A 15,282-nucleotide genomic window follows, 5' to 3' on the forward strand; every position below is an offset into this window, starting at 1 on the left:
CAACACCAACGCAACACCAATACAACACCAACAGAATGCCAACAGCAACTTAATGCTTACATTAACTCAAAGCCAGCACCAATGCAACACCAATGCAACGCCAACACAAACTCAAAGACAATGCTACACCAATGCCAACACAATACCAATGCCAGCACTATGCCAATTATATCTCAGTGCAACACCAATGCCATGCACCCAGGCTGGGCTGCTGCTCAACACCTCTTTGGCTCCAACTGGATGGCCCTGTGCTTACAGAGGACAAATCCTGAGTGCTGCAGACAGTCCCATGTCTCCTTGCAGAGGAGAAATCACTGAGTGAGCAAGGCGAGGGGCTGCAGCGCTTTCAGGGCGATGGGGACAGAGCAGGACAGAGCCACCCATGGGAACGGCGCAGGGCAGCAGCACTCACCCAGGCAGAGTTGGACTGGTTGAGCTGGTTGAGCATGACGATGGAGGTGCAGCCGTAGTCGTACACCAGCCGCCAGAAGTCAGTGGTGGTGTTCTGCAGTGGGTGCAGGGTGACGATGAAGGCAGCGCTCTTGGTGTAGCTCTGCAGAGAGGAAAGATGAGCACTAGTAAGGACACGGTGGTGACACTGGAGCCACTGTTGTCACAGCCCAAAGAATCAGTGCAACCAGATGAGTGAGACCAAAACCCTCTTCTCCGTGCCTGAGCAGAGCTGGTCTCCCTGGCACAGCCTCAGTCCCTCTGTGTCCTGGTGATGGGGAGATCCAAGTGATCCCTGCCCTTAGTTAGGAGGAAAACACTCATCATTTGCTCTCACAGGAAAGTGTATTTTGCATAAATAATTAGGGAAAAGATATCACCTTTGAGCCAGGAACAAACAGAAGCCATGGCTCCCAGAAAATGCCAGACCTCAGCTCTGCACCCTGGCCCTGACTGGGAGTATCACCCACGGCATCACCCACATCCACAGCACCCCACCACCACGCACTGAGAGCAGCAGAGACAACCACTGACCTGGGCTCAATTTTTTTGTGGGGAAGAAAGAAAACCACAAAAAAAAAAGATCCTAGAGACTGCGAGAAAGAAGTGGGAGGGAAGGAAATTACTGTATCTTTGGTTTGTGCTTCAAACAAGATACATCCCCCTTGGTCATCCTGCTGCTGGTTTGCCAAGGGACAGCTGAGCTCAACACGGCATCAGGCGCACTTAAATTAACACAGTCTTGCTCAAGCCACATCAGATACAGAATCAGCACAGCTCTCTGCTAATGGGGGTCCTCTGCCTGCTGCAGAACCTCCTGACTGAGCTCACAGAAAATGCCTTTATTGAACCATTCCCCTGGCCCTGTGTATGGGCAGCAGCAAGACCCCAGCACTCAGAAGAGCTTTCCACCCTCAAGGAGGGGCATGAGGGCAGCAGGGGGAAAGAGATTTCACCAGGTGCTGCCCAGGCTTGCCTTGGCACCGTCCTCTTTGGCACAGGTGTAAGTGACAGCAGGGTGTGGAGCAGGGCACAGCTCCACCGGCACCACCACCACTGATGGGTGGCATAGGCCAAGCTGGTCTGACAGATGGACAGACTGACTGAGCAAACCACTTTGGCACTTAAACAGAATGAGACTTTACTATTTTTTTTTTATGAAGACGAGAAAAGGTTTTATCCCTTCAGCAAGAATTTCATCCAAAGGGCTTTGTCTGTCTATAAAAATATTTCATTCAGTGACCCTTTAGCAGAGATTAAGAGAGGCTCAGTGATGCATAAAGATAAAATAGATATGCAAACAGCAAGCAAGCTGGAAACAAAACTCTCATCCCACTGCAGTGCTACGAGAGCCACTCCACACCACCAGCAGCCCACTCTGCTTTACAAACTGCTTTTGCTGTGGGAGCAGGAATTACGGAGATGAGATCTGCACAGGGATTCAGTGGGATAAATCACCCACAGCATGGAAAACATAAGGCTCAGCCTGGTGTCAGCACTCAGCTGTGTCCAAGAGGGTTTGGGGAAGATGCCTGAGGTGTGGGGGGATCTGTGCTGCCCATGCAAAGCATTTCAAGGAAAGGGAGGTGGTGCTGGTGATGAATGACCCCATCTCTCAGTGTGGGCTTGGAGCCTGCAGCATCCTCTGCTCTGCTTTGTGATCATCAGCCACCAGGAGATAGCTTTGTCACTATGGGGTCCTTTCTGAATGCACCAGGGGGATGCATGGTGGCTCTGGGAGCAGTTCTGAGCACCCACATTTGCATCAGGAGGAGGGGCAGGAAGACCATGGTGGGGGTTTAATGCTGCTAACCCACTCAAGTGCTTCCTCTCCCTCCCCTGCTCCACTGTCACTGCAAAATCCTGAAGTTCCTCAGTGCCTGGCTCGTGAGAGCAGGAGGAAAGCTCTTGCAGGGTGCTACTACACAAAAGAAGGGTGCACGACTCCATTACACCAGTTCAAATCCTTCCCTCCCCTGCACACAGCTGCCGTGAGCCTTCCTGCCCTTGTGCCATAAATCCAAACTGAGTGAAGTTTTGCCATGAAATGTTGCCTGAGCCCATGGGAAGCAGCCCCTTCCCTCCCCACAGAACACTCACATCAGTTAAGGCCGCATTGATGTAGTTGTTGCTGTCCCCATCCACGGAGATGAGGAAGGGAAGGCATCGGTCGGGCGGCAGGACGTCCATGCTGCGGTTGCGCTCGCGGTTGCGGGGCAGGAGCGCAATGCTGCACTCCTCCACGTCCAGGTGTGGGGTCACCGAGTTCAGTGTCTGCGGACACACGGGTCTCCCTCAAAGCCCTGACTAGTCCCAGCACGGCTGGGCACCGGGAGGGTGAGGACAAGGGGGAGTTGCAGAGGTTTTGGGACACTCACCTGGAACTCTTCCCGTAGCTGCGAGGAGTTGCTCTGCGGCTCTATCCTCACCATCTCCTTGTAGGTGGGCTTGAACTCGCTGGCGGGGATGCTGGTCTCCCCACACAGACATGCCTCCAGGATGGCGTCATGGATGAAGATGTACTGCTCCTTTGGGGAGGAGAGGGGACAGGGCTGAGCCTCCAGAGCTGGCTGGTGGCAGCAGCCCCACATGTCTCTGGCTGTCCCTGACAGCCGCTCACCTCGGTCTGTATCATGTTGATCCTCCGCGAGCACAGGGTCTTCACGCAGTTGTAGATGTCCACGACGCCCTCGCACTCAGCCATGTCCAACATCACATCCAGGACAATGTAACAGCCAGTCCTCCCCGTGCCAGCACTGGGGATATGGGGGAAACAGTAAACACATTCCCAGTTTGTGCTGACACACAGCTGGGCTGCTGTGCACCAAGCAAGGTCTCTGTGGGCAAGGGCTCAACACACTAACCCTGTACCAGGCAACTCCACAGGGCTGGCAGGACCTCACACACCTCCAGAGCCTGGTTTAGCCTTTAACCTACCCCAACACCCCTGCTGCAGACCCAAGGGTGTGTGATGGTCAGGCTGTGGGTGGGCACCCATGTATGAAGTCCATTTTTAATTTAAATCAGCAGATTACATGGTTTTTGCAACAAAACTGACAACTAAACCATTTAGGTGCCAACAGTCCTCTGGGATCCCAGCCCAAAAGCACCGAGGAGGGCTCAGCTCTGAGCCCTGGGAGAGCAGGGAGGCTCCCCTGGCACAAGCAGTCTGAATGCCCCAAGGAAGACCCTCAGGGTAAGGCTGAGCCTAGCAGGATGCTCAGAACCAGCCCAGCAGTGGTGATATCCCAGGCCCTGGCATGGCTGGAGTCACAGTCAAAGACCTACTGTGCCCTGATGCTCCCCACCCATGATGTGTCAGGAGCAGAACCACACCCCTGCTCCTTTCCTACAGAGTCTTTCCCACTGAAATACTAATTTCTGAGGCTGATGAATCACTTGTCATGATTATCAGTGATTACAGGCTATGGGCACTAATCACACTGGCTGGTGAATGAATGCTGATGAGGCATTGACAGGAAGAAATCAAATAAAAAATAAAAAAATCCCTCCCACTCATCAGTTCCTCCTGGTTTGCCCAGTGGAGGAAGAGCCATTAGCCCATCATGTGGTAACACCTGCTCAGGGCACAGATAGCCACCAAAGCTGCTCAGATGTGTCACTCATGTCCTCCCAGCTCCAGCGTCCCCATGGCCGAGCCCTGCAAGGACAGCCCTGTGGGTGACCCTGGGAATGGAGCTGTCCTGCTGCCCCCCTGCCACTCCCTTCAGCCAGACCCCACGTCCTGACCATCAGCAGCGGTCAAGCTGCCCATTGCCATTTCATCCTTGCCCACTGGGACAGAGCTGTGTCACCACTAACAGGCTGGGGCAGCCCCAGAACAGTGCTGCTCCCTGCTTGCCCCCTGCACCCAGCCCCAGGCCCTCATCCCTGCTGCCACCAGCCCAGTGGTGACATTTCACAGACAGATGCCATCGCAGAGGGACGTCAAGGCCTGGTTGGACAGGGGTTGGAGGAATCTGGACTAGTGGGAGGTGTTCCTGCCTGTGGCAGGGGGATGAGCTTTAAAGTCCCCTCCACCCCCCATTCCATGAGTCCTGCCCACACCTGCAGTGGATGACGATGGGGCCGGCATCGGGCGGCGTGGACGCCTTCACCCTGCGGATGAAGGCCAGCAGCCCCGTGGCGTGGTAGGGGACACCGTGCTCGGGCCACGACGTGAAGTGGAACTGCTTCACCTCATGCCGGGCTGAGTAACCCCGCTGCAAGGGAAGGGTGAGAGGGCAAGGTCACTCAAACCCTGGATTTTCTCAGGAATCCATGATTTTGCCAGCTCAGCATCCATGGACAGCAGATTGACCACACAGCAGTCACACGCTTGGGCAGCCCCACAGATCTCTTCTCTTGGCTGCAAGAGGGTTAAAAACCACCAAGGAGAAAAAGAAGGAGATGGCAGCAGCCTCAGGTCTCCCTACCCTATAACCAGACAGTAATTTGACATTCCTGTAGATTAAGGGGGAAATTGCACTGGCTCCATCTCCAGGTGCCATGCTGCAGAGTGATGGCTACACTTCCAGCCCAGAGGAGAGGAATGCATCCTTCACCCCCACCACACTCACACCAAAACTAAACACTCGCTACTGTCCAGACAAAGGTGGGACCGAGCCACTTGCCCAACACAGGGTGCAAGAGCCAGTGAGAAGGCAAAGGAAGGAGTGACTGGTGACTCCATACTGGGTTAAATAAACAGGATACTCCTAAATGCCAAGCTGTGGGGGGTGAGAGGTGCCTGAGGGGGGGCTGTCCCCGAGGCAGGGTCGGGCAGGGCAGGGCCGTACCCTCTCGAGGGCGAAGGTGCGCACAGCGTACTCAGCCAAAGTCTCTGACTCCAGCAGCGTGACCTTGATGTCCCCGTACATCTCGGAGTCATCCGGCCAGTACTTGGAGCATTTCACCTGCAAGGACAGCACAGGACGGGGGGTTGGCTCTGTGGAGGGGGCTTCCAGCAGAGCTGGAGCCAGGGGGGATGGCATGGCATGGCATGGCATGGTATGGCATGGCATGGCATGGGCATGGCATGGGGCTGGCATGGGGCTGGCATGGGGCTGGCATGGGCATGGCATGGGCATGGGCATGGGCATGGGCATGGGCATGGGCATGGGATGCTTACCCGGCCCACCTCCACCAGCTTTGTGATCATCACAATGCTGGAACAGTGCTCCTGCCACACCATGCGCCAGAAGTCATACACCATCTCCTGCTTGGGCCCTATAGGACACGGTAAAAGCCTTCATGGATGGATGGGCATCACAAACAGAACCCAGTCCGATGCCACCATGTTCCCCACTCCTGCCTCTGAGGCACAAACAGCTCCAGAGACCTTTTCCCAGGGCTGTACAGTGCCACGGGGAGGCAGAAGGGGTGGGAGATGCTCCACATTGCCCCCCTCCCTTCCTTTCCTGCTCCTGCAAGGTTTAATCCCACCAGGAACAAAACCTGGCAGCTACATCAGGAGCTGAGGAACCACTGGCTGAAAGGGCAGGGCATGACTCACCTTGTGTGGCTATGAAGTGGTTGGACCTGTGGTAGCCCTGCAAGGGAAGCAGAGACATCAGTCCCAAGCTGGGGCACAGACCTTTAGACATTTCCCAGTCACCCAACTGGTAGAAATTCCCCACAGCCACTGGGCCAGGTTCTGCAAGTCCACTGCAGGTGGAGGAGGAGGTTCAGCAGCCATCCCACACTCAGTGTACCCTGTCCTGGGAAGGTGCACCTCCTGCATCCCATGAGAGGCTCATGTAATGCCAAACCCACATCCCTGGTCTGCACCAAAATCCTTTATCAGCACCTTAAGAGATCCATGAGCTCCACTCCAGCTGCACCACACCACTGCCAGGAGAGCCCCATTAGTGACCCCCCCATCCACAGCAGCCACCTGGTGCTGAGACAACCTCACTCCCCTCCTTCATCCCAGCTGCTCAAGCCTTAACAAGGACACTTCAAAGAGCACATTCCAGCCAGGCTGCTGCCAGGGAGACTTGCTCACACCCTGGCCACGGGTCCAGCAGAGTTAAACCACACCACACGCATGGAGGTGACAGTGGCTTCTCCATCCCCCGATGGGTCTTTTTACAGGGGATTTCTGTGGGTCAAATTCAACCCTTTCTCTGAGCCCACGGGCCCTGCTTTCCATGCCCCGGTGCCACACAGACCTTGGTTTCCCATTCCCTGGACCATTCTCAGGTTTATGGACACATTTTCCCAGCCTGCCTCTCCCTGATGGTATTTAGATCACACTGCCCAGGGCGAGGCCTGGCAGGAGATGAGAGCTGAGAAGGGAGGAGAGGGGGAAGAGTCTACTTACTTCACGGTTAATCCGAATCTTAACGATCCCGTTGGGACACAGGTTTGAGAGAAAAAGATCAGAGACATTAGTGAGGCACAGAGCAGAGAGGGGTTAGAGCACCTGCCCCAGAGCAGGCTGTGGAGAGACAGGGCAGAAAGGAGACAGGGGACAAGGACAGGCTGAGGGACACTACTTGGGCACGAGGATCAGGCCACCACTGACAGACAACACCCTCTGGGCAGGAGGGAAGAGCAGGATTTGCTGCTGCTTCCAGGAGACACTGGAGCCTTCCTGCACCTGCTTTGGTCACTGCATCACTGGAAGTGACAGAGGGCATTGCTCCTGGGACACTGCTCTCAGAGGACACCAGGGCTGGGCTCTGCCCAGACTCACACACCAGTAGGATCAGTGTGAGGGCCACATGGTCCCTTGGTCCTCTCAACGTCTGCATTCCCCACCCAGGGAGAGGGAGATCCACGGCCACATGAGCAGGTGAGGGGGAAGAGGATAGAAAAGCAGAGAGGGAATGAGAAAGAAAGGGCAGAGCAGAGCAGGGAGAGATGCAACAAGCAGAAACTGCTGATGAACACAAATAAATCAGGCAGTGTGCTTCCAGGGATGCACTGACCAGCCCACCCTGGGCTGTTCAAACTCCTCCAAATGCTGCTGGACAGACCCTGAGAGTCCACAGGAAGTTCCTGTTGCAGCCCAGAGCCCTAAGGACACAGGCCCTGTCCCCACTTACATCAATGTAGTTGGCGTTGATGTAGTCAGAGTTGGGGTCACCCAGCAGTGGGTGCAGCTTCACGCGGTGACGGTCATCTGGGAAAGGGAGCACGGAACCCTCAGTGCCTGCTCACCCACCAGGGCACCCCGGGCAACCACTCTGGCCCAGCAATCTGCAGGACGCAGGATTCTGAAGCTGTTTGGGGTGTCTAAGCCTTTGCTGAAGGCACTCACATGTGGACACATGATCCTGTCTCCCTTTGGTCTTGTCTTTCTTCTTCGAGGCATCCCAGCCTTCGAAGAAGCTCTGTAAGAAAAGGATGGACATCTCAAGCTGAGGGCAGGACTGGGGGGTCCCCCCAGCTCCAAAACCTCCCTGGAGAACAGGACAGACAGGGTGGTCCCTCCACCCCAACACCTGGCTCCTGTAGCCCCAGCTCCACCTCCACAGCATACTCTGCCAGCTACACACTCCTGTTGCATCCACAAAATGGTCCATTTTCCAGCAAATTGCAGCCTGTCTGGTGTTTTTCCCCCAGGGTTGGTTGTGGCTTTTTTTACCTAAACCTCCCCAGCTCCTTTCTCTCCCTAGCACAGAACAGGTTTGTGTGTAATAACAGTGACATTCATAGATTGGCGTAAGAGGGGGAAAGTGGAAGGAAATTACATGTTTTCTCCCCTCCCATAATATCTGAGTGCTTTCAAATTACTAGTTCCAAGAACATACAGCAGCTTTTCAAGGAGCACTAATGATTATTGCAAGCCCTGGTTTGTCCAATGTGTGAAAGCAGGGGGAGAGCTCCTGTTCCTGAAACAGCTGAGCATTAAACAGTAATTTCCCTGGGAAATTTCGATCTCTAGACCTGTGGGACACCGAGGAGTCAGGAAATGACCCCACTGGCTGCGCTGAGGCAGAGGCTTGTGAAATAACCTGCTCTGTTACGAGTGCTCTGACCTGGCCAGCTGGGATGGACATGATGCTGCCAACAACTCTTGGGAAAGAAATCCCTCCTCCGGCATCACCCTCTCAGCATCCTCTCCCCAGAGTCTTCATGGTCTTGGAGCTGCCAGATTGCAGAGGATTTGCTTGTCCTTAGGCTATAGCCATGCTTATCACAGGCCAAGTGTGCTTGAGAGCAGAAAGTGACATGGTGATGCCCAGGGGAGGGAAAGGCAAAGGGAAGGAGCAAGGGCCCTTGCAGGAGAGCTGGGATGATGCACTGCAGATAGGGTCTGGGCTGGTTTGGCTTATCTCAGGGACCTGCTCAAGCTGCCAAATAACCCCAAGCTGCCAGCAGCAGCCATTCGATCCAGACCCAGGGACAGCCCAGAGCCGGGAGCTCCAGCCCCCATCCAGAGCTCCAGACCTGGGGCATCTTCCCCTTGCACACAGATCCCATCCGTGCCCCCCCTGCCCATCCCACCTCCCACCTGCCTTGGGACACTGGCACAAGCCATGCTCACCTCGTACTCCTGCTTGAAGCCGTAGCCCTCCGCCGTCTTCATCTGGTTGATGTGCTGCAGGAGGTCGGCCACGCGCACGGCTGGGTGCAGCTGCCCCGTGTGGTACGGGGAGCCCTTGCGGCCGCACTGGCGCCGCGGGGAGCCCCCCAGCAGGCTGCTGGACTCGTTGACCACACTGCTGCGCTGGTCACCTGCACGCGGGATGGACAAACAGCGGCTATCAGGGCAGCAAAACCTTGGGCTGCGTCCCCATCGCCTCCTCACACCCACAGAGGGATGGGGGAAACATCCCCGGGAGATGCTGGTGCTGCAGGCCCTCTCTGGGGACCACCTGGGGGCCAGCCCCCAATCCCACTCCCACCCCCTCATGCCCTCTACAGCTCCTCCTACACCACAAAGCCAAAAATGCCCAGTAGAGCCTTTTAGGACCCCAGCAGATCTATTAGAAATCAGAGGGCAAGGCCGTAAGGGGGTAATAACCTCATTTCCCCTCAGCTGGAACACTGAGCTCCCATGCAGACAAGCAAGAGCTCCATGCCCAAACATTCACACAGGATCCTGAGCTAAAAAATCACCTTGCCAAGGTCTCCAGCACAGCTAAATAGTTCATTTGCCTCACTGATAGACACCAGCACTGGATTCCTCACGCTGCCACAAATGGAGCTCACTGATGTTTGATGGGGAATGTGTGAAGTATTTACCCGGTTAATGCCTTTGCTGTGTCCTTACAGCAGAGCCAGGCTAAGATCTCACCTGTGTTTCTCAGAGAAAGTTCCCACACCAGATCCCAAAATCTAGGTTTGCACAAAACCTGATGCTCTGCACTACTCCCAGAGATGGGCAGGCAGGGGCCCATGGAATGGTTTGGGCTGGAAGGGACCTTAATAAAGCCCTTCCAATGCCACCCCATGCCATGGGCAGGGACACCATCCACTGTCCCCAGGGTGCTCCCAGCCCTGTCCAGCCTGGCCTTGGGCACTTTCAGGGATCCAGAGGCAGCCACAGCTTCTCTGGGCACCCTGTGCCAGGGCCTCCCCGCCCTGACAGGGAATTCTTTCCCAATATCCCATCCATCCTTGACCTCTGGCAGTGGGAACCAACAGGACAACACAGGAGAGTGCCTCCACACCCCATGGCCTGACCAATGGGCTCATCAGCTGCTGGGATTAATGAGAAATTAATTCATTGCTGGCATTTGCAACGTTCTGTCACAGCCACATGCTGGGGAATCACTTGGGTTTCCATGATGATTAGTGATTTTATTTTAAATACACAGAAACTGAAGCATGGGGGGAACAGCCACCAAGCAGTCACCAAGTCATTCATTTCCCTTTGTTAATTAAGGACGTTTGCAGGCAATGGGGACTCTCCCAGCCATGGCAGGCAGCTCGAGCTCCCCAGCTCAGCCCCATCAGCCTTTGAGAGTTTCAAGCACAGCAACCAAAGGAAAAATACACCTAACCTAGCTCTATGTATTCTGAGGAGGCCAAGTTTGCCCTCTGGGCTTTAACGATCCATGAGACAATGGCAGGGAAGCACATTAATCCCGCCGCCGGTGCGGAAGAGCCGCGTGCAGGCAGCATCTTGCAGTTACTGTAACAGATGTTATTAGCATATGGCTGAAACTGGGGCATCCAAAGAGTCATTTTACAACTAAATCAGCGTGGAGACACATCCTCCAGTGGGTGTGAAGTTATCTGTCTCCCTCTGATGTGAGTGCAGGGGCTCCTTAACCCTTCTAAGCCCAGGCTGTGTGGGGAAGGCTGGGGGAAAGCTTCCAACCTCAGAGTAAGCCAGGAGGTGGGATTCACCCAGCTCCAGGGGGCTGCAGCTGAGCCCACAAATGGCCTCAAAAGGCCTCAACCTGCCCAGCCACAAGCTCAGATCTCCATAAGAAGATAGAGATGCAGGTCCCTACAAGAGCTTCCCCTTCAGCACAGCCTGGATGGTAGCAAAAGCTCCAACACGAATGAAATCCATGCCCTTGGAGATTTACACAGGGCAGGGAAGAGCCTGCTATGCCACACATGTCAGCCTAAAACAGATGTAACCCTAAGCCTTCAACAGAAGCACAGAATCACTGAGCTGGAAGAGACTCACAGGGACCACTGACTCCAACTCCTGGCCCTGCACAGACACATCAACAATCCCACCTTGTGCCTGAGAGCATTGTCCAAACACTCCTTGAGCTCTGGCAGGCTGTTTCTGTGATAATTTGGGGTTATTTGGCATCTTTGCCGGGGCTGGAAGGAAGCAGGGAGATGCCAGGGTCCCCATCCTAACCTTGGTTGCCACAGCTGTGGGATGGGAGCAGGGGGATGCCGGGTTACCACCCTCACCTCTGTTTCCACAGCTGTGGATGGAGAACAGGGGATGCCAGGCTCCCACCTCACCTCTGTTTCCATAGCCATGGGTGTCCATGAAGGACAGCCCCAGGCGCTCATCCTCCTGCAGGGTGCTCTGGTCGGTGAAGCTCCTGTCGATGGCGCTCATCATATGCGTCTTCTCGTGCCGGTAGTTTATGGTGGCTTTGGTCATATTCACGGGTTTCCTGCAGCAGGTAGGAGCAGAAGTGAGCAGGGCTCACCATCAGGTGCTCCAAGGTCCCCTCAAAGCTCCTGGGCTGGGATTATTCCAGAGAGCAGGACAGATTATTTGCAGCAGTGTGGTCATCATCCTTTGGTGCTCTGCTGTCCCAAGCCAGTCTCAACCACATGTGCAGCAACTCCAGCTGCTCAACCTCAGTGTCCCCTCTTGTCCCCTGCCCCTCCACAGGCAGGAGTGCTCCTTGTGCAAAGACTCTCTCCAGCCATCTCCCATCACATGGATCTGCCCCAGCCCTATCCAGCCCCATTTCTCCAGCCACGACCCCCTGGTCTAATTGAAGGTGTCCCTGCCCATGGCATGGGTTGGAATGAGATGAGCTTTAAGGTCCCTTCCAAGCCAAACCATTCTGTGATTTTAAAGCCATGTCAGGGGCCAAATCCCCCTGAGTAAACTCGTGCTCAGCACCCACTGCAGAGGCTTTTGCCCCCATGCAGGGTCTCTTCAGGCACCTCACAAAGGTGCTGGGAAATCCCAGTTCTCACTGGGACAGAATCTCACATCCCAAATTCAAGTAATTTAGGCAAAGAAACCTGAAGGAATGTTTTTGAGAGGCAGCATCAGGCTCTGAAGCCAGAGCAGTGATTAAACCAAAAGGATGAACAGGAGATCTGAGCCCATGTCAGCATCATGGAGGGGCTGGAACACTGCAAGGCACTGCTAAAATCCAGAATTCAACTCAGAGTCACTGACCCTTCCCCTATACACTGCCTTCTGTCTCTAACAAGCTCGGCAGCATTATTTCCCCTGATCCAAACAGACCCTTAAAATGCACTTGGCAGAGATAAGGACTTGTTGGAGCAGCGGGGTGAGGGGGGCAGCCAGGAGGAGGGTAAAGCAGGAGAATGACAATTACTTACGGGTAATAGGAGTAAGAATAGTAGTTCCTCCTGGCAGGCGTGCAAAGAGAACAGCAGAAATTGCATAAGTACCTTTTCTCCAGCATTGAGAAGGGAGGTTACAGGGCAAGTCAGCTGCCAGAAAATTCAATGCACCATAAAGGAATCAGGCTCCCCTGTGGCACCCACAAGTTATTTACTCCTGGCAGGAGCCAGCACCCTGACAGGAGAGCACAAGCACCAGCTCTCAGCATGACCACACTTGTGGTGGGTGTCCACAGCACCCTTGTCCAAGGGGTTATTCCATAATTTTTAAGAATGAACAACAAAGATGTCCCAATGTAGGGATTTTCCCCTGGCTCTTGCTTAGGAGCCCAGAGGGAGAAATGGGGTTGGAATGTCCCAGTGCACCATTTACTAGAGACAAATATATTCCAAGGCTGCATTTCCATTCCACCACATCAGTGTTTCTCTCCAATAGCAAAGCACTCTTTAGAGAAGATTTAATAGCTTGTTCCAGCTTCCTAACAGCCCCAAATTCAGGGCTCTCAGCATCAGATCTGATTTGTGGCTCTGGTTTATCCTTCAACAGGTTCACCCTGGAATGCTGAAGCAGAAGCCTCCTCCTCCTGTCCCGCAGCACTGGCAATAGGAATGCAGCAGCCACACTCACAGCTTCCCACCAACAGCATCACTCCCCAAAACACATCAGCACTGCTGGCATTTGCTCCATAAGGGAAGGATCCAATGGAGCCATGAGCCAGCCTTGAACCTCAAAGTGTGCAGGGATGCTACAGCCCCCCTCTTCCAGCAGTGTAAATCTGCAAGGATCCTTCCAGGACGCATGGAGCCATAAAGAGCTTTGCAGATTTACAGGGCCGAGGCTCTGCCCTGCTGTTTTTCTCCCCCTCTGGCTGTTCACGTACTTTGCTCCATCCTCCCAAGCCCCGTGTTTAATTGCTGTCCTTTATCCCAGTTCTGAGAGCCCCCCCCGGCCCGGCACTGCCTCCAGCCCTGCACGGAAGAAGCCACTTTTCCAGGGCATTGCATCCATGTGAAAAGCAGCAGCCACATCCCCAGTGCTCCCAGGGATGAGTGTCCCAAAAAGCCCTCGCTGTCCCCCCTCTCACCCCATGAGCTCCTCCAGTACAAGCCCACTGTGATAACCACAGCCACACCCATGCTGGATGTGCTCATGCTGGCCTGGCCAAGGCAACAGGGAAACTCAAAGGCAACATCTCAGCGTAGATTAAGCTGATTTTTGTAATTTTGGGCTGAGGGTGCAGGGCTGCACACCCTGCGGTCCCGTGGCTGCTGTTAGCAGGGAAGAGCTAGCAGGATAGGGACAGCTGGGCTCAGCACTGGTGCGGGGCTTGGGCATGGGCCAGAAGCATTTCCATCCATGCAGAATCACCAAAGCAGCATAAAGCCAAGAAGCAGCAGGAAAAGAGGCAAAAGACCAAAAAACATGGGGAAGAGGGACAGTGGAACAAAGCCGCAAAGGGGGAAGGGACATTCCCAGGACTTTGCTGCCGGTCCCCAGTGTCTACTGCCATGCCTGATGTCCCAAAGCACAGGGGCTCTGTGTCCAGTGGGTTGCACAGCTCGAGGGAGTGCCTGGAGCCTGCCCAGCACAGCAGAATGCCCACCAGTAATTCCACTTAGTGCTGGGGTGGTGGAGAGGGCTGAGCTGGGAGGGAGGGAGGGATGGATGGATGAAGCACCAGGCCAGGTCTCCTTACCCTTTCCGAATGGCGACAATGATGGCTCCCAGCAGGATAATCAGGACGATGAGCCCTCCAGCACAGATCCCCAGGATCAGGCCCATCTCCTCCGAGTGCTGGGACACCTCCAGGGGACGCTTGCTCTCTTTGCAGGCAGCTGCCAGGGGACAAGGACAGGCAGGAGGGGTGGGTGGACAAGGGTTCTGTGAGCACCCACCACACTCCACTCCAGGGGGATTGGCAACATCAGACATGAAAACACTGGGATTTGTCCCATGGGATGCTCATTTCTCCATGAACACACGTTATTCCACCAAGACGCTACAGGGCTCTGCAGTGCCACACTATGACTGTAGACAAGTCCCTCTTCTCAGTTCCAGTGGGGTGAGACAGGCCCTCTGTGCACCTTTCATCACACCCCACATAAGATCATCCATCCCTGGAGTCAGCATCCAGCACCACCACTCCAGCCCGCCACCTCCACCATAGAAACAGCATTAAGAAGGAAAATCCAGCCAATAGAAAAGCCCCAGATGCCAAAGGGAGTGGGAAACACAAGAGTGTGGGGTGGGGCTGGAATAATCCATCACATGCAGCCCAGCTACCACCAGTGCTGGTCCCAACCAGCAGCACAGCCCTGACCGCCAGAGCACAGCCCGGTGGGATCAGGGGACAGGGAGGGCTCACCTTTGCGGGCAATCCGGACACAGTTCAGCCGAGTTTCCTATGGAGGTAAAAAGGGGGGGTCAGTGCTGGATGAGCACCCCAGTGGCTCTGCTCCCCACTCCTGCCCCAGCCAGGCTGGGTGTGCACAGGGCCGCTCCACTGGTGCTTCAGCCCCCAGACTGAGGGAGTCTGTGGGTGATTTGTGTTGTAGTGCCCAAAGAGCTCCTGGCGACCCACATCCCAAAAGATGCTGCTGAATAATCTGTCCTCAGCATCCCTAGGTTTAGCCAGTGACACTGCTACTGGCACAGAGGCAAAGCTCAAGAGCATGGGAGGACCCAGTAGATGCAGCCAAGCCACATGCCACCAATGTGCCATCAGCTACAGTTAAAACATTCCCAGGTTGTCATCCAGAGCTTCATGAGTTTGTCTTCCACCAGTCAGTTTCAAGCCCCAGTCCTGGTGCTCTGCATCTGCTGCCAAGGTTGCCATGAGGTTCCAG

General features: G+C 54.9%; 1 protein-coding gene across 3 annotated transcripts in view; it reads right to left on the reverse strand.

The window, feature by feature from the left end:
* Positions 1 to 15,282, reverse strand: part of PTPRU (protein tyrosine phosphatase receptor type U) — a 57,014-nt gene that overhangs the window by 10,287 nt on the left and 31,445 nt on the right. For all 3 annotated transcript variants that reach the window (XM_063419181.1, XM_063419182.1, XM_063419183.1), the window contains exons 13-26: positions 14,802 to 14,838; positions 14,133 to 14,271; positions 11,341 to 11,498; positions 8,948 to 9,138; positions 7,718 to 7,790; positions 7,503 to 7,579; positions 5,966 to 6,002; positions 5,582 to 5,679; positions 5,250 to 5,366; positions 4,519 to 4,673; positions 3,071 to 3,206; positions 2,829 to 2,978; positions 2,551 to 2,724; positions 413 to 553 (exon numbers count right to left, since the gene is read on the reverse strand). In XM_063419181.1, coding sequence (XP_063275251.1) covers positions 413 to 553; positions 2,551 to 2,724; positions 2,829 to 2,978; positions 3,071 to 3,206; positions 4,519 to 4,673; positions 5,250 to 5,366; positions 5,582 to 5,679; positions 5,966 to 6,002; positions 7,503 to 7,579; positions 7,718 to 7,790; positions 8,948 to 9,138; positions 11,341 to 11,498; positions 14,133 to 14,271; positions 14,802 to 14,838 — 1,683 coding nt within the window. The remainder of the gene's footprint in view (positions 1 to 412; positions 554 to 2,550; positions 2,725 to 2,828; positions 2,979 to 3,070; positions 3,207 to 4,518; positions 4,674 to 5,249; positions 5,367 to 5,581; positions 5,680 to 5,965; positions 6,003 to 7,502; positions 7,580 to 7,717; positions 7,791 to 8,947; positions 9,139 to 11,340; positions 11,499 to 14,132; positions 14,272 to 14,801; positions 14,839 to 15,282) is intronic.

The sequence above is a fragment of the Prinia subflava genome, chromosome 24 (assembly GCF_021018805.1).
Source record: "Prinia subflava isolate CZ2003 ecotype Zambia chromosome 24, Cam_Psub_1.2, whole genome shotgun sequence".
Taxonomy (NCBI): Eukaryota; Metazoa; Chordata; class Aves; order Passeriformes; family Cisticolidae; genus Prinia; species Prinia subflava.